Source organism: Plutella xylostella, chromosome 26, assembly GCF_932276165.1.
Source record: "Plutella xylostella chromosome 26, ilPluXylo3.1, whole genome shotgun sequence".
Lineage (NCBI taxonomy): Eukaryota > Metazoa > Arthropoda > Insecta > Lepidoptera > Plutellidae > Plutella > Plutella xylostella.
The window spans coordinates 94690-112926 of record NC_064006.1 but is presented as its reverse complement, the minus strand read 5'-3'; the positions used below and the strand labels follow the sequence as shown (position 1 = coordinate 112926).

Here is an 18237-nt window from a genome sequence, read left to right as displayed (position 1 = left end):
TTCCAGGGCGCGATATCGGTGGGGTGTGGCGTGCCCCCTGTGGACCAGTATACATCGCTGGTTTACTACCACGACGACAAGCCGCGGTGGAACGAGACATTCAAGGTATGTATTACTGATTCTGTGTTATGCTTCTTATAGTGTGGCAAGTCAAATTGACAGTCTTCAAATTTGACAAGATAGAATAGATAGAATATTCTTTACTAGCTATTCCCGCGAGCTTCGCTTCGCCTTAAAAAGTTTTCCCATGGGAATTCCGGGATAAAAAGTAGCCTATGTTCTTTCCCAGGGTCTAGACCATATGTATACCAAATTTCATTCAAATCCGTGCTGCAGTTTTGGCGTGAAAGAGTAACAGACAGACAGACACAGTTACTTTCGCATTTATAATATTAGTTAGGATAGTTAGGATTTGTACACTAGAATAGATTATACAAAGCTTAAATACAAACACAAAAAAGGCGGTCTTATCACTAAAAGCGATTTTTTCAAGACAACCTATGGGTGGAAGAATATTTATGTTCAAGATACTTAATTTCTGCATAAAATATTGTACTGCAAACTGTGGTCTACCTACGAGTACCTACCTCGTATGTAACTGTTCGCATTTAAACTTTCATAATTGTAATTGTATTTATCTTGTATACTTACATATAAATATGTTTTGTTGTAGGTGTGCATCGGTATAGAAGAGTTCAAAGAGTCACATTTGGTGATATTCGCGCGACATCGCTCTTCGAACGAAGCTAAGGTGAGATATAAAAATTATTGTCGCGATGAAATAAATTTTAACATCAGCTTACCTTTATTTAACCTTTCGTATGCCGAACAGCCGCGCACACATGTAACCGCCGTCTGCCGGCGCTTTTTGGCAGTAGAGAGCGCCCGCGCGGGAATCACATTTATATGAATATTTGGGTATTATTGTTTGGTACTCAATAATGTACCGATTGTAATTTATTGTCAGATAGCTAATGAACATGTTACAATGAATTTTATTGGTTATAATAGTTTTATTTGATTTCTATAGGTCATTGATTAGAGATTTTTACTTGAAACTGCACCCATCACAGAAAAATACCTCTATTTCAATATAATTTTAGTTTCAATCCAGGTTTTTTTATACTTATTACTTGAAGAGATTATATAGCTATCAACTGATATCAATAAAGTATAAACTCTAGAGGAAATAGATTTATAATTTATATTTTGAAAACAGACTATAATTTGCTTTATTTCAAAAGACTCCATTTTCTGTACATGTGCATGTGTGCGTGACAAGAGCTTGCTCCAGTGCGCCGTGTGACAGATCTGTCCCAAATCAAGGGTGTTCAATTTTGATGAAATAAAACAAGAATGATAATATTTTTATAATGTTACGTATTTTAGCATACTAAATTATAAAAACTTAAACGTATGTTACTTACTGAATCATATTTACTTATGTGTTAACCTACTTTCAACAAATATGATACTATAAATATATACATATATAAATACATATATTTATTTATATAAATAGGACAGGTGATCACCCTCTCAGACTCATCTACACATCGATATCATTCTAAAGAGCCTAAACTTCACGTTCACTAGAGCGATGATCCTAAAAAATAAAACACGCTGTATAAAAACCCAACGCACTTCGTGTACATACACGAGCGGCGGCCATTTTGTTTGCGTATGTGTGTGTGTGAATTTTGGATGCACCTTGATATATATTGATTTTCTCTAATATTTTGGCTATTTATTGAATAAACCGATATAAATATGTATTATCAATAAAATTATCTTTATAAATGAAATAAATTATATATTGATGTTTTTACATAACAGTGTAGAAAACAGGTTACAAAGTTACGCACCTTTCAGGCAATAATCCGGTACAATTTTAGTTCGATAAAAACTAGATTTTTTGTATTTTTTTATACTATTGATTTATCACTATACCTTCAAAATTGAATAAATAACAAGAAAACATAGTATTTACTTACCTTTTGACGTTTTTTCCATACGAAATAACTATTTTATTACCAACAGTCGCGTGTACAAGGACTGTTCAAGGTACCAAAATTTGAATTTCGCGCTACTAGTAAACAAGTGAAGTTTTTGACTCAATGAATGTTGTCGATGGTTGTTTCATTCATATAGAATAAATTACAGGTGATTTAATACTCTATTTCATGGTAATTAATAACTAAAATCACAAAAATCGCGATGAAGTGCTCTTGGGACAGATCTGTCACTAGGCAGACAAGGGGGGTTGGGACAGATCTGGCACACGGCATTCTAGAGGTTAAAATCACTAACAAGCTAACGATGTTAGTTTCAATGAATAATCAGCCAACATAAATATTACTGCTACACTTCGAACCCTTCGATGTCCTTTTCAATAAATCCAGCTACGCGCCGTAGATCAAGAATCCAACCATCCTACTCTTGTACAAATCAAAGTCAGTATATTGACAGCTCTCCGAAACTTCGTCAAGCAACAGTAGCCACAGGCCGTGGCGTGCCAAGCCACAATGACCCTTACTCCCTATGTAATAAGCCCTACAATTGCAGGACCGCAGCGAGAAGCCGTTCGCCGTCAGCTACATGCGCCTCATGCAGCGCGACGGGACCACCGTGCCCGACGACACGCACCAGCTCAACGTCTACAAGGTAACACATTCAAGGTCACCTAACGGAGCGGTGGTAGCTCAGTCGGGTAAGCGCCCGCTTCTCACACCACAGATGCGGGTTCGAACCCCGGTGCTGACATGTACCAATGAGTTAATTGGAATTTAAATACAATGTATACCATCTGTGGGTGTTAATTAGGTTGATTTTACTATGTCACTGTATTTTAAAGGTGGAGAAATGATGAGCAGCGTGCGTTCTTACTGATGGTTTATTTGCTACTAGAAAATGAACTCAACATACCGCCCCCCAAAGGGCATTTATTAAAGGCCCTTTTAAAAAAGTGATTATACAATGCTAATGGCCTTAAATAGATAGAATTGATATGATAGATCCTTTACTCGACTGAATACATACTTTTTTACTTACAAATTACAATGCATTTTTATTTAAACTGAATTTTAACTCTGTGGACTGTATCTTAAAGGTTGATTAAGTAAATACTAAATTTTTCAATAACTAACGTTAGGTAATAAGAACATTTTAACTTAAGTATTTGATCATGCAACTTATTTCATTTAGAATTAGTTAGGTAAACAAAGCTACTGAAAATATTAAATAATTAAGTGGCAGTGTCTATAGGTAAGTAACACAATTTATTCATAGGTCTTTGCACTACACTGTTACCACTCTTCACACTGTACACTCTGGTGACTCCGTCAGCGCCCGGGTGCTTGTCCACGATACGGCCGAGACTCCATTTGCCGGGTGGCAGGTTTTCTGTTTTTATAAGTACAATTTGTCCATTCTCAAATTCCTGTACTTTCTTTAGCCATTTTGGTCTTTGTTGTAATCGTGCGAGGTATTCACTCTGCCATATTTGCCAAAAGTCTGATAGGAGTTTCTGTAGATGTTGCCAACGTGTCAGTCGACTAACCTTCACTGACTTCAGGTCTGGGTTTGGAACGGTCACAGGCGCTTCGCCGATCAGGAAATGGCCTGGTGTTAGTGTTATTGTTTCAGACTCAGATTCAATTGTAGATATGGGCCGAGAGTTAAGACAGGCTTCTATCTGACACAGGAGTGTAGACATCTCTTCGAACGTGAGGTGAGAGGTCAGGATTCTTTTCATGTGGTACTTCATGGACTTGACGCCCGCCTCCCATAAGCCTCCCATATGAGGGCTATATCCAGGAATGAAATGCCATTGAGTTCCATCTTTGGCAAGCGTCTCTGCTATGTCTCCTTCAAAATCTAGTTTAGCCTCCTTCAATGCTGTTTTTAACTCCTTGTCTGCGCCGATAAAGTTTCTTCCCTGGTCACTCCATAGGTGCGAGCAGCGGCCTCGTCTTGAGATGAATCTCCTGTATGCACCTATGTATGCCTCTGATGTCAGATCTCCGACAAGTTCTAAGTGTATTGCTTTCGTGGCCATACAGATAAACAGTGCCACATATGCCTTGCATGTTTTTGCCCCTCTGCCTCTTGACATTAGAACTTGATAAGGACCCGCGAAATCAACGCCACTATTATAGAACGGTCTGGCTGGGTTGACTCGGGCTGTCGGTAGGTCTCCCATCAGCTGGTTTCTTACTAATGCTCTCTGTTTGGCGCATATTAAGCAATTACGTATCTTCGTTTTTACTAAATTCTTTACTTTCAGAATCCAATATTTTGATCTCAGGTACTCAAGCATAAGTTGGATTCCTCCATGTAACGTTTTTGCATGTGCATCAGCGATTATTAATATGGTAAGGTATAACCTTCACTTGGTATAATGATGGGGTGTTTTCTGTCTTCTTCTATGTTTGCGTGTCTCAGTCTTCCACCCACTCTTACTATTCCTTCATTATCCATGTATGGTTTTAGTAAACTCAACTTGCTTTCCCTTTTGACTTCAAGGTTTTCTTTTAATTTGTTTATTTCTTCTTCGAAATTATTTCTTTGAACTATTTTTATGCATGCATTTAGTGATTCATTAAGTTCCTTTGTAGTTATAGGTCTTTCTTTCAGGTTATCTTTCTTGTATCGCATGAATCTTCTGCAGTGTGTGATGACTATGAGGAGTTGTGATAAATCTTCCATGTTTTCAAATTGTTTCTCTATGTTTTCATCTTCATTTACTATTGTTGTATTAATCTTTATCTTTTCTCTTTTTTCTAGGTTTGTTTCCAGGTATGCCGGTTTGCTGTAGATGACTTCTTTCTCTCTTAGCCACTGTGGGCCCTTCCACCATAGTTTGTGTTCCTTTAAATCTGCTATTTCAATGCCTCTCGTAGCTACATCTGCTGGATTCTCGTGAGTCTGGACATGATGCCAATTGTTATTAACATCGTCTAAGATAGTTACAACTCGATTACGTACGAAGGTGTTCCATCTTGCTGGATCTCCAGACAACCAGGACAGTACGATTGTGGAGTCTGTCCAAGCATGAACTTTACTTTCAGAAATCCTCATGGCTTCTCTTATTTGTTTCAGCATCTTTGCAAGCAGTACTGCACCGCATAGTTCCAGACGAGGGAGTGTTACTGGTTTCAGCGGTGCTACTCGAGTTTTAGCGGCTATTATGTTGGTTGTTACATTTCCTTCTTTGTCTTCTACTCTGAGATATGCTACTGCTGCATAGGCTTTGGTGGAAGCATCACAGAAACCATGTATAGATGTATGATCTCTGTTGCTTTCAGTCGTTTCGTGCCATCTCTTTACTTGTACTTGGTCCAGCTCTTGAAATTTCTCTCTAAGTTCTATCCACTCTTCTCTTGCTTCTTCGTCTACGTCTTCGTCCCATCCAGTTTTTTGTAACCATAATCTTTGCATGAGTATCTTTGCAGGGATAATCGCCGGGGCAATCCATCCGAGAGGATCGAACAACTTTTGTATTTCTGCCAGGATACTTCTCTTCGTGTAAGATTCAGCTGTAGCAGGTAAGTTGTTTTGATATTGAAATACATCTTCTCCCATGTTCCAGATGATACCTAGTGTCTTTATGATACCATCTATGCCAAATTTAATGTTGACATGAGTGCTAATCTTTGATGGTTCGAATTGTTTCAGGAAATCTACGTCATTTGAGCACCACTTCTGTAATATGAAACCTCCTTTCTGTAATATCTTCTCTATATCTTTAGCTGTTTTGATTGCGTCTTCTACTGTTTCCTTTCCAGATACTATATCATCCATGAAACAATCTTCTTTGATTATTTTAGCTGCTTCTTCGTTAATGTGGCCTTCATCTTTAGCTAGCTGAAGCAGAGTTTTAACGGCTAAGTAAGGGGCTGAAGCCGTTCCAAATGTTACTCTGTTTAATCGATAATCTTTTACAGGTTCTGCTTTACTTTTACGCCATAGGATTCTTTGATTATCTTTGTCCTCCTCTGTTATTAATATCATTCGGTACATTTTAACTGCGTCAGCAGCGAAGCAAACTTTATGCATGCGCCATCTCATTATAATGCTTCGCATGTCTTCTTGTAGTTGTGGACCAACTAGCAGTTCATCATTCAGGGAAGTATTGTTGGTTCCCTTGCATGAGGCGTTGAATACCACTCTACATTTTGATGTTTCTTTCTCTTCCTTCATAACTGCATGATGAGGTAAGTATACAGATGGCTTGTTGATTTCTTCTATAGGTACTTCTTCCATATGCTCCATCTCAAGATATTCTTCTATCACTTTTGTGTATTCTTCCTTTAGCTTTTGATTCTTTTCGAAGCGTCTCTCTAGTTGCGTTAGACTTCTCAGAGCTATGTCTCTCGATCCATTCTGTATTGATAATCTATTCTCTGTTTTAAAAGGCAACTTCACAATGTACCTGCCATCTTCTGTTCTGGAATGATTTGAATCATATATTTCTTCACATCTTCTCTCTTCTGCGGTTAGGATCTTTTGCTCATGATCATTCAATTCCCACATTTGTTTTAGCATACTGTTTATTTCCAGATCAATCTGATGGTGCATTACTGTATATTCATCTCTGTGTTCCTCTGTAGTGATGTGCCCGAAGAGAATCCACCCAAGGCTGGTATTTTGAGCACTAGGGGTGCCTGGGGGACCCTTGATAATCTCGCCTTTCATAATTGCGGCACACACTTCCACACCCAGCAGCATGTCTACAGGTCCAGGTTGGTTGAAGCCGGGGTCAGCTAAAGCTATACCATGGATGTGTGACCAGGTGCGTTCAGAGATAACTCTCGTTGGTAATTGTGATGTTAAACGCGTAGGCATTACATAAACTTTCAATTTGAGGCTGAATTTGTTATCTTGGCTTGAAAGAACCTCAATTTGTGCTACGTGTTTGATTGTTGTCTTTGTTGTGCCGACGCCAGTGATTGTACCATTACAGGGTATCCTCTTCAGCTTAAGTAACTGGGCGGCTCTCTCACTAATAAAACTTGCTTGTGATCCATTGTCGATTAGTGCTCTTAACATGGTGACACGTCCTGATGATTCATCTGTCACTGGTACTAGGGCTGTAGCCAGGAGCGCAGTAGACGTGTTGGTTGCTATGTTGGTTGATAACTCTGAGACTGGTTCATTGTCGTTGTTGTTCTCGTTGGTAGCTGTATCATGGTGACATTCCACATTGTTTGGTTGATAGGTCTCATGCAGTAGCGTGTGATGACGCTTCTTACATACTCGGCAGAACATTCTGAGTCGACATCTAAAAGCTGAATGTCCTAGGGCCAAACAATTGAAACATAGTTTATTGCCTTTCACGAACTCGCATCTCTCTCTTGGTACCTTTGATATGAACTCTCTACAATGACATAAGGTGTGGTTTTCTTTGCACATTGAGCAGCATTTCTCCTTGTTGTTATAGTTATTGTTACTGTTGGTGTCCGTAGAAACATGAACTTTGTATTCTCTTTCTCTGTTTTGGCTCTGTGTTATCTTCTGCCTCTGTGGTGGGTTAACTAGCTCCAGTGTTCGATATTTAGTTTCTAAGAATCTTGATAACTCCGTCCACTTAGGTAGTTCTGCGTTGTTTCCATTGAAAGCTGATTGTTCCCATTCTTGATGTGACTCTGGGTCCAACTTCTGAATGACCAGAAATATGATGACTGGATCCCAAGAATCAGTTGATATGCTTAGGTTTCTCAGGCTGTTTAGACAATCACTAGTTGTGTCTAACAGTGAACGAATGTTGTCAGCTGTAGGTGCAGAGATCTTCCTTTGGTTAAATAATCGCTTCAACACAGAGTTGGTAATAAGTCTCATATTGTTGTATCGTTCTTGTAACAGTTTCCACGCTGGTTCGTAATTGCATTCTACAACTTGCATGTGCTTCAGTAACGACTCTGGTTCTCCTTTGATGCTACTCTTCAAGTAGTGTAACTTTTGGACATTGCTAAGTGTAACATTGTTGTCTACTAATGATGTAAACAAATCCTTGAAGGCCGGGAACTCTTCGTAAGACCCTGAGAATGTAGGCAGCTGTATCCTTGGTAGCTTGACCTGCGACGCGTCAGCGGCCTCCATGTTGGTGCTGGCTGCGCCTGCTGACTGCCGGCTGATGGCTGACGGCGAGCACTCGGATAATAAGTCAGTCAAATCCGCTTGTAAACTCAAGTATAATTCTTCAACTTCGTAGTACTCGTCGTTTGCAAAGTACGGGTAATTCTGTCTATTTTGTTTAGGTACTTTTCTAGTTAGGGCCAAATGTGCATTCGTAAAGTCTCGCCAATATTCTTGAATAGTTTGTAGTCTCACGGTAATGTAACCTTTCGTAAGCCTAGCCTTAGGACATTTCTTGAAGTTAACTAACACTTTTTGTAGCATTGATATTTTATCTTCTAAAATTTGCAATAGTTCCTTTTCCGCTTCCATTTTGCATAAACACTATATTTACGTTTGATAGTCCAAAGTGTTAGGTAGGTATATCGCACTATTTTAATGTTCTACACGTTCACAAAGTCAATTCTTATAATAGTTATTCACTTAGCGTTTATACACACTTTGATTAGGTATTTAGTTCTTTAGGTTTCGTTTTTAAGCACTGGTTAGTCCATAAGTTAACACTGTTTAAATTAATGTCCACACTTGCATTACTTTAATTTTATTTGAATTTTAACACTTGTTTTCTCGACTTCAATCGACGATAGATAAGAATTCTTTTGTTCTCGGCCGGGCTGGTTACCGGCGAATTTGTAGTAAACAACTTTGATCCGGCTCGAAGGACCATTATGTGGGTGTTAATTAGGTTGATTTTACTATGTCACTGTATTTTAAAGGTGGAGAAATGATGAGCAGCGTGCGTTCTTACTGATGGTTTATTTGCTACTAGAAAATGAACTCAACACCATCGCTCTTACGGTTAAGGAAAACATCGTGAGGAAACCTGCATATATCTAGATTTAGCACATCTAGATTTGTGAACATTTGTGAAAATGTTTGTACTCATTCCAAACGTCTGCCTCTCACCTATTCTTCATTATAAGCGCGACTAGGTCCGCCTCGTGAAGAAAGGATTAGCCGGTCAGAATGGCATGCTATACAAACCACTCTGAGCATAATTTTTTGTCCTTTTATGCTGTTACAAAAGAAGAATTACCTGGCTGCTGTTTAGGCTCGCAAGTTTGTCGAAATGGCCGGCTTCTGACACCAATTTCCCTGTTCTCCGCTACATATTAACACATACTTCCTCCCCTGCAGATAGAGTACAAGCGCATGTCGGGCGACGGCGCGGCGGCGGCGGCGGCGGCGTGCCTCGGGCTGCCGGAGCGGCGCGCGGACCTGCCGCCCGGCTGCGAGCGCGGGCTCACGCGGGGGCCGCTAGCCCTGGTGTACAGGGACACGCTCACTGTGGCCACCGCGCTCACGTCCACCAAGCTCACGCAACGAGGTACCAGCTGCTACTCACATACAGACAATAACCCCTCAGATACAGTACAAGTGCCTGTAGCCACCGCGCTCACGTCCACCAAGCTCACGCAACGAGGCACGTACAGGAAAAGCACTCTTTAAATCGACGAAGGAACGCACGAATTATCACGCCGAGATGAGTGGTTAGCACAGCGCTCTGAAGCTTACGAAACCACCGTTATATTATGTGTGCTGATTGCGTGACTATTCTCGTTCGTTCGTTCGTTCTTCGATTTAGAGAGTGATCCTCAGAGCTACTACTCACGTGTAATTGGAACTGTATCACTGCACGCTAGCCGAATAAGTCAAAGACCACGCAACGCACCAATCTCATCACATAGTGCTTAGTACACAAGAACGAAATAAACTGGTCTTGACAAGCCATTGAATGCGACTAATCATAAAGCATAAACTGTCTCTCACGGCAGTCATCAAACTTTAATAATTATATCATAATAATATGTTTCATCATCACTATCATAATTTTCAGCCCGTATCTGCCCACTGCTGGGTATAAGCCTCATACCAAATTCTATTTACATATGTTTACCTCCCTATGTCCCCACAGAGGAGATCCTGGGCGTGCTCAAGTGGAAGACGCGGCTGGCTGAAGGCACCCTGGCGGAGGCTCTGCAGAGACTCACACAAGTGCCCGGCGAGGAGGTCGTCAAGTTACTAGAGGATATACTGGACGCACTCACGCAGATATTGACGCAGGTATGTAGTTCTGTGGAGTCCGTTTCTACAATTTAGTTCGGAAGCGAAATAAGCAGTTTGGAGTGCGATTAATTAATATGAATTTCTACATCGCGGTATCGAAAATAGTATTAAATAGACATTTCCAACGCTAATCGTTGGCTACCAGCCCTCCACTCAAGCCACAGTTGTATGTCAGATGTAGGCTCTTAAATTTTATGCATCTGTTACAAAAAACCCTTATAATTAATTCGTTAAGTCGGAAAGGGGCGTCTACAATTTTAACCCTTAATCAAATACAGGGAAATTATTTCCCACTTCGTCTAAATCGAAAAAAATATTTTTATTTTTTTACTGGTAAGTCTGATCAATACCAACATTAGAAACAAAATAATCTTGATTAAGTTTTAAATTTTATTAATTGCATCACTTTAAAAAAAACCGCAAGCTGTCATCGTACGTCAATGTCAAAATCACGATTTCAATTTTTCTGTGTCAAAAACCGGTTCTCGTGACATAATTTCAAAATTTTTGGAGAAAAAAATCTGCTAAGTACCTAACTACAATATTATTGTAAACTAAACTTGTTTTATAAATGGATTTTATGGTGATTGGCACGGTAAAACTGGTGTTTCTTGCTTTTTCGTAGGTTCAAATAAGTGGGAAATATTTTCCCACTATTTGTTCCTGCAGTAAAAATATACTAAATTTATCTATACATAAAATAATAATGTTACTTTATTGAAGGAAATAATATGTATGGTTTTTGATAAGTACATAAGCGGTTTATGACTCCCTGATTCTTCTTATTTATTTGCAGCATTTTGAAAAAATGGACAAAAAGAAACGTAAAATATCGCTTACTACGAAGAATTTAGAAGAAACTGTCGAAAACATAGCTGACATTTCTGATTTATCAGGCACATATTCGGAAGACGACTCATGCTATGCCAACAGTATTAATTCTCCTCCCGATAGTTACCTTAATCAACTTGACGACTGCATATTTCCTTATTAAAATATTGTTCTGTATCATTTTATAGCTTTTTTTCTAACACAAAAAATAATTTATAAAAAAGCAAGCAAAGTAGCGGCAACTAGCTTGTATAGAAACTGTAGTAAATATGAAACAAAATTTGTGATCTGTACCGGTTAGTGGGAAATAGTTTCCCACTTGATATTATTTTGCTTTGCAATTACGAATAGTGGGAAATTATTTCCCATCGCAAAACCCCCCTTTCCCCCCACTAAAAAAAATTAAAATCATTTTTTTCGTAATCTACGGACCCAACTTACCTAAAAACCATACATGGTTTACATTTTTCTCAAAAAAAATCATCCATTTGATTAAGGGTTAAAGTGACTAATATTTCAAAGACCTTTTCAGCTATCTTCAGCGATATTTCACCACAGTAACAAATGTCTCCCCTCATCGTCAGGTGGACGAGCCCATATCCACCCTCACAGAGGGCAGCACCACGGTCCTGGCGCTAGACTGCCTGCTGCGCGTGGCGTCGCTCGTGCTGGAACACAAGTACCTGCCCTTCCAGCCCGTGCTCAGGGCCTATGTGCAGGGGCCCTTCTGCAATGCCATGCTCTATGAGTGAGTATGTGTACACAGAGACTAGTGTCCCCATTACATAAATAAATAATAAATAAATAAAAATGTGGGGACATCTCACACACGGCCATCCGACCCCAAGCTAGGCAGAACCTGTGTTATGGATGTCGTACAGCTGATCAAACTCAAAACTCAAACTCATAATTTTTTATTCATCGTAAAAATATAAAATTTTCTGATGAACGTCAATTTTTACAAACTACTCTCCGTTCGGATAAGGGGGGCTCTTTCTGTCTAAGGAGAAGAACGGAGGCAAGAAACTCCTGAGCCATCTTTTCAAAAAAAGACACTAGTTAGTATACAATACTTATAAGCTTAATAATTATTATTATAATACTATGAGCAGAGCCAACTATTTATCACAGCCATGCATTAACGTCCTCTAAGTAATCATCAATTTTATAATAAGCTTTTTTACAGAGTTTCTCTTTAATGTAACACTTAAACTTATTCTCTGGCATTTGAGTAACTTCTGTTGGAAGCTTATTATAAAATCTAATACAGTACCCTAAAAACGATTTATTAACTTTCGCTAGACGCATCGCTGGAAAAGCCAGCTTATGCTTGTTCCTAGTATTAATGTCATGATTACTGCCAATTGTATCAAAAGTTGAAATATTCTTTCGTACATACATTAAATTGGAAAAAATGAACTGACATGGAACTGTAAGAATGTTAATTTCTTTAAATAGTTCTATCAATGAATCCCTGGATCAGTCAGGTCAGATCAGCAGTCAGGGCCACTAACCACTACACCATTCGACCGTCATGTTTACTGCACAAATTATAAAATTATGATAATCATATTGATTCCAGCCGCCGACATTAAGTTACTACCGACTACGTTCTATCTAATCTAAATGATAGTAAGCTGATTTGCTGAAGCATTTTAGCAATGGAGAACCAATGGAATGGGGTAGTGTTTAGCCATATACCTCGTTTTGCGAATATTTCTATGTTTGTGTTGTTGTTCTATTTCTAACTTGCCTGCCAGAGATTGGAGGGGTCTCGAAGTGCACTGTTTATGAACTGTGTTTTTGTTCTTGCGTGACGACCGAATGGGGTAAAATTCAAATTCAAATTCATACCATTTATTCACACTAATTCACAAACATACACAATACAATACAAAACATAAACATTAAATTTGTACTGGACTAACTACCTACATACATGACATGAACACAGTTAATAAATTGGAACATTATTAAAATATAAATACACATAATTATTTTCACAATGGACAACATTTCATTTTCTTTACCCTATATTTTTATTAGCTATTCGGATAGTTTATTAAAAATTAGAGGACCCGTATTTTTTTATTTAATTTTTAATTTTTCTTTATTTGGAAAACAAACAGCTTATACTATTACATATTATAAATTAACATAAGGTTTACACACAAGCCAATAAAGTTTTCACACCTATTTTTTTACTAAATACTCAGAACATCACTGAACTGCTTAAGATGCATAAAGTTAAGAAGTTAACAATCAACAATATAATTAGGTACTTATATAATAATTATATAATTAGGTATATTACCCACTGTACTATGTATTTATATGATAAGTTACTCACAGACAAATCTACTACTACGCTATTTTTAAGTTAGTAAAAAAATTTTTCTTAAAATTAATGAGTTTTTCGCTAAATATATCAGTTTTATGATGTGATTTATTGTAACTTTCGCAAGCTCTTATAGCGAAGCGGTTTTTAGTATAGTTACTACTACAGTTTTTAATAACAAAGGTCTTTGGATGGCGGGAGTTGCCTTTACAGTAAAAAGCCATTTTACCAAGTAGGTATGGACTGTCAATATGGTTGTTGATAATTTTGTGCAAAAACATCTGGTCTCTCATGTCACGGCGGGTTTCAAGTGAAAGAAAAGAGTTGGTATCGAAATTTTTAAATTTATATTTTAAACGTTTAATGAATTTATTTTGTATTCTTTCAATATTATATATGTGATTTTGGTATTGAGGGTTCCATACCGTCGATGCATATTCAAGTATGGACCTAACAAAAGAGTTAAAAAGCAAGATAAGAGTGGTGGGGCTTTTAAAATCTTTACTCTGTCTAAAAATAAAACCCAGCATCTTATATGCTTTTGCTGTGATTATATCGTAGTGTCTCCGGAACGATAATTCACTATCGAGGTGGACTCCCAGGTCCCTCACCTCGGTTACCCTTCTTAAACTTATATCTTGAAAATTATAGTCATATAAAATTTTGTTTTTTTTTCTTGTGAAAGATATGACACAACACTTATCGATATTAAGTTTAACTTTATTTTTATTGCAATACTGTATTAAATTATTTAAATCTGCTTGTAAGTTATGACAATCGTCTAAAGAACTCACCTTCATAAATATTTTCGTGTCGTCAGCGTATAATAAAGAGTCGGAATTATTTAAAATATTAGTTACATCATTGATAAAAATATTGAAGAGAAGGGGGCCCAAGTGAGAGCCCTGGGGGACACCAGAAGAAATAGGGATAAAAGATGATAAGTATCCCTTAATAGAAACTGCTTGCGACCTGTTCCTTAAGTAAGAATCTAGCCATCTCAGTAGGTTGCCGTGTATACCAAATAAATCGAGTTTTTTAACTAATATATTATGGGGAATTTTATCAAAAGCTTTTGAATAATCGGTATACACGGCATCCACCTGAAATCCGTTATCCATAGCATCCAATAAAATATCTATGTATTCACACAAATTTGATTCTGTTGATTTCTGATTGATGAAACCATGTTGAGAATTTATCAGGTACGGTCTAACTGAAGGAAACATAACGTCGTATATAATTTTTTCGAATAATTTTGGAATAACATTAAGCTTAGATATACCTCTATAGTTGTTAGCATTATGCTTATCACCGCCACCCTTGTAAATGGGAGTAACAAGAGACTGTTTCCACTTAATTGGAACTATACAGGTCTCTAAAGACATCCTGAATAAGACCGTGATTGGAATTGCGAGTTCTTTATGACAGCGTCTTAGAAACAGGGGATGAAGACCATCTGGGCCACATCCCTTAGAAGTATCTAGATTTTTTTAATATTTTTCCACCGTATCAAAATTTATAGCTACAGTGCATAGTAATGTTGTGTTATTATAGTTACCTTCATAATCATCTAAATCGTTTACAGTGGATTCTTTTTCAAACACTGAGTGGAAAAATTTGTTAAAAATATTTGCTATTGATTGACCGTCCGAACCAACATTATTTTCATCCAGGTATATTGTGTCTGGGATTTCATTTATACTTTTTCTCGATTTTATATACGACCAAAAATGTTTGGAGTTTATCTTTATATTATCTTCTGCGTTGGAAATAAATCTATCAAAGCAATCAGTTTCCATTTTTTTTTGTATTCGTTGCAGCGATGAGAAGTTTTCATAATCGGATAGCCTGCCGTATATTTTCCATTTTTTATGAACTTTATTTTTTTTATTTATTAAGCTTATTAACGGTTTTGAATACCACCTAGGATATTTCATCTCATCACGAACGACACGACTAGGAATTAATCTATCTATAATTTCATTAATGACAGTATAAAAATTATCTACGGCAGCCTCAATGCAGTCTACAGATAAATGCTGATCCCAGTCAACTGAAGCAAGAGCTGTGTTAACAGCATCATAGTCTGCAGCATGAAACCGTCGCACGGTGCGCGGGGCGGGCGGCAGCGCGGGCGGGGCGGGCGCGGCCAGCACGCGCGCGCGCAGCGGCGGGTGGTGCGCGTCCGCCGGCACCAGGCCCTCCGCACCCTCCACCGAGCAGGATATGTTAGATAAAACTAGATCGAGCATTCTGTTGTTGTGATTCAACAAATAGTTATGTTGTAATAAATTACTAAAAGACATAAACGCAGAAATGTTGTAAGTTAGGGAATCCTCGGATGGATTATCTAAGACAAAACAATTAGAATTGTGATGGGACGGTAGCCATTTACCATATGTAATATTAAAATCACCAACAATAAAAAACTTATCGTCGGGAAATTCGATAACTAAATCGGAAATAAATTAAAAAAATTTTAACTCTGAATTAATTTGGTCTACTGTATGGGGAAAGTAGCAACAATAAACACGTAATAAGTTTTTTCGAGGTGTTTCGGATAACAAAATATTAACGCAAGTAATATCGGCATCGGGCAGGGAAGGCGGTAGGCGCACATCTCGCGTGTCCACTCGGAGGTCGCGGTGCACGGCCACGAAGGTGCCGCCGCCTAGCAACATATTCCTACTTACGTAGTCCCGGTCTGTTCGGTATAAACTATAACGAGAATCCACTAGTTCAGTATCAAATATGCCAGGTAACAGCCATGATTCACTAATACATATTAAATCGTATGTTACACTTAAAACGTTTCTAAGAAATACGTGTGTTTTTGTTCGTAACCCACGAACGTTTTGGTAGAAAACGTTAATCACAGTCAAATTGAAAAAATATAAAACACTTTAGAATCGTACATAATCCCAACAAAGACCAGATGTTCGCACAACAAATATCCACACCCGATTCAAAACAATGACCTAGTGTACATTTGAAATAAACAATTTTATTTTTTACGACAGTTATGTAATTAGGAAGGCATTTGCTAATCTTTACTGAATCGCTTACTATTATGGTGTATAATCTATACATACTATAATAAAAGTTATATTGCAATAACATGCTAATTATTGGAGTTGAATTCACATAATACCATAAGAAATATATCCGATAAACAAAGACATTCAATGAACGGCGAGGCAATAGCGGATGACCGCTCGCTATGACAAAACAAGTTAAACTGTTGAATGGATAGAAAAAATCAATGCAATTATATATGAGCGTTAAGGCATACTGCGCAAGATTTATAATAACTTGGAGGGCGTTATGAGCAGTTAAGGTACTTCTAAAGTGTGCGGGCAATAGCGAGGCAGGGGTAAGCAACCTTTTGTATAAGTTACATTTACAAAGTGCGAAAGCGGATGGTAGCGTAAATACAAAATTATAGTTATCACTTATGTGATTTTTTTTAAAGCTTCCGTTGACGTTACGTGAATGATAGGAGATTTTTCATTGCGCCGAACCATTACCGTGCAGTTGCGTACCCAGCAGAATGCATAGTTTTTGTCTTTAGATTTTGCTTTAGCTTGCTGGAGAAGGTACCTATTTTTTGCTGATAGATGGTCGTTCGCGTAGATCCTATCCTCAACCCCCACAAAGCCAATATCAGAACCTTTGATACCCTTCACTTTCCGGATAGCAGCCAGAAAGTCATCTTTCTTATATCTAGCTTGAAACTTCACTATTATTGGTTTCGGGCGCTTATCGTTATCATTTTTAGTTGCAACGCGCGTTATGAAATCTATATCCGTATCAGCTTTTAGAGGAAAGTTGCAATGGTCTGCCAATCTGGTTATTATGGCAATAAGATTTTCGCCATTCTTCTGAGGCACACCATTGATTTGGATGTTCGACTTTCTCACCCACTGCTCATTTCTGCTGTTATCGTCGGTCAGGTCGGCAACAGTCTTCTTTAGGTCATTAACCTCGCAGCGTAGTTGCTCCACCTCCGTGACGCGGTTCTCCACTTCAGAAACCCTATGGGATAACTCTTCAATGCTCTTATTGAGGTTACCGTTAAGGACAGTTATATCATTTCTCAACTGTTTTATATCCGCCTCAATGGAAGTTATAGAATTAAGTTTCTGGAGGATTGTATCCATCTGTTGAGCCATCTGCACCAGGAGATCTTCTTTTGCGGCACCCTGACCTGTCTTTCCGCCAGACTTCGATTCAGACGTAGAAGTCCAAGTTGCATCGAGATCCGCAGATGGTTTCGCCTGTTTGTCCCGGCACGCCGAACAGATCCAAGTAGCTTTCCCTGTACCAAGTCGGTCATATCCTCGCTCACTGATACCAGCGCAGGAGAAATGGTATCTCGACTTGCAGCTGGAACACTCCGGACCATGGCCGACATTGTCAGCACAGGAAGCACAATTCGCAGGTACACTGGTCTTAGGCATATTCGCGCAGTAGCTTGTAGTCAAAAATGTTGACAACCTCTGACTCAACAACAAAATATTTCAAAGTATACACGGTGATGCACTGAGAATGCGTGCGAGCGAGACGAACGCACGATCGTGACTGAGACTTATTTTGTATATACATTAATTTTTGCATGTTATTTTTAACTTTAAAGTTAATTATTTTAAAACCGGAAGTGACGTCACATATTAGGCTCAATTTTTATTTTTGTCTTTTGCCTTAGTCTCGAAAAAAAACATAAATGACACTGACAAGTGACATTTAAACTTTGTTTACATGCCAACCAACAAATGGGTCATTTTCAAATGACATTGATATTTCTGATAAAAAAATAAGTAAAAAAATAAGCCATAGCATTTTTTCAGCTGTGTAGGCGGTGG

The 18237-nt window shown here is 38.2% G+C and overlaps 2 protein-coding genes and 1 long non-coding RNA gene across 6 annotated transcripts in view; 2 read left to right on the top strand and 1 right to left on the bottom strand.

The window, feature by feature from the left end:
• LOC105392697 (dedicator of cytokinesis protein 1-like) overlaps nt 1-18237 on the top strand; it is an 80580-nt gene that overhangs the window by 17549 nt on the left and 44794 nt on the right. For all 4 annotated transcript variants that reach the window (XM_048630699.1, XM_048630698.1, XM_048630697.1 and 1 more), the window contains exons 11-16: nt 7-105; nt 674-751; nt 2566-2664; nt 9274-9463; nt 10052-10200; nt 11619-11782. In XM_048630699.1, the coding sequence (XP_048486656.1) occupies nt 7-105; nt 674-751; nt 2566-2664; nt 9274-9463; nt 10052-10200; nt 11619-11782 (779 nt within the window). The remainder of the gene's footprint in view (nt 1-6; nt 106-673; nt 752-2565; nt 2665-9273; nt 9464-10051; nt 10201-11618; nt 11783-18237) is intronic.
• LOC125490688 lies at nt 2876-4375 on the bottom strand. The gene is made up of 2 exons (XM_048630700.1): nt 4121-4375; nt 2876-4054 (listed from the first exon to the last, which is right to left on the bottom strand). Exons 1-2 carry the CDS (start codon nt 4316-4318, stop codon nt 3245-3247), a joined length of 1008 nt encoding a protein of 335 aa, XP_048486657.1. The 5' UTR covers nt 4319-4375; the 3' UTR covers nt 2876-3244.
• On the top strand, nt 10459-11214 carry LOC125490689. Its single transcript, XR_007267840.1, has 2 exons — nt 10459-10798; nt 11000-11214. It is a non-coding gene; the product is annotated as an uncharacterized LOC125490689 (long non-coding RNA).

What these genes read in the sequence shown, in the direction of transcription:
- LOC125490688 (XM_048630700.1), bottom strand. Translation starts at nt 4,318, where the DNA reads ATGCTTGAGTACCTGAGATCAAAATATTGGATTCTGAAAGTAAAGAAT. An exon ending in ATTTCGCGGGTCCTTATCAA is followed by an intron (nt 4,055 to 4,120) that starts GTTCTAATGTCA and finishes TTTATCTGTATG; the next exon opens with GCCACGAAAGCAATACACTT.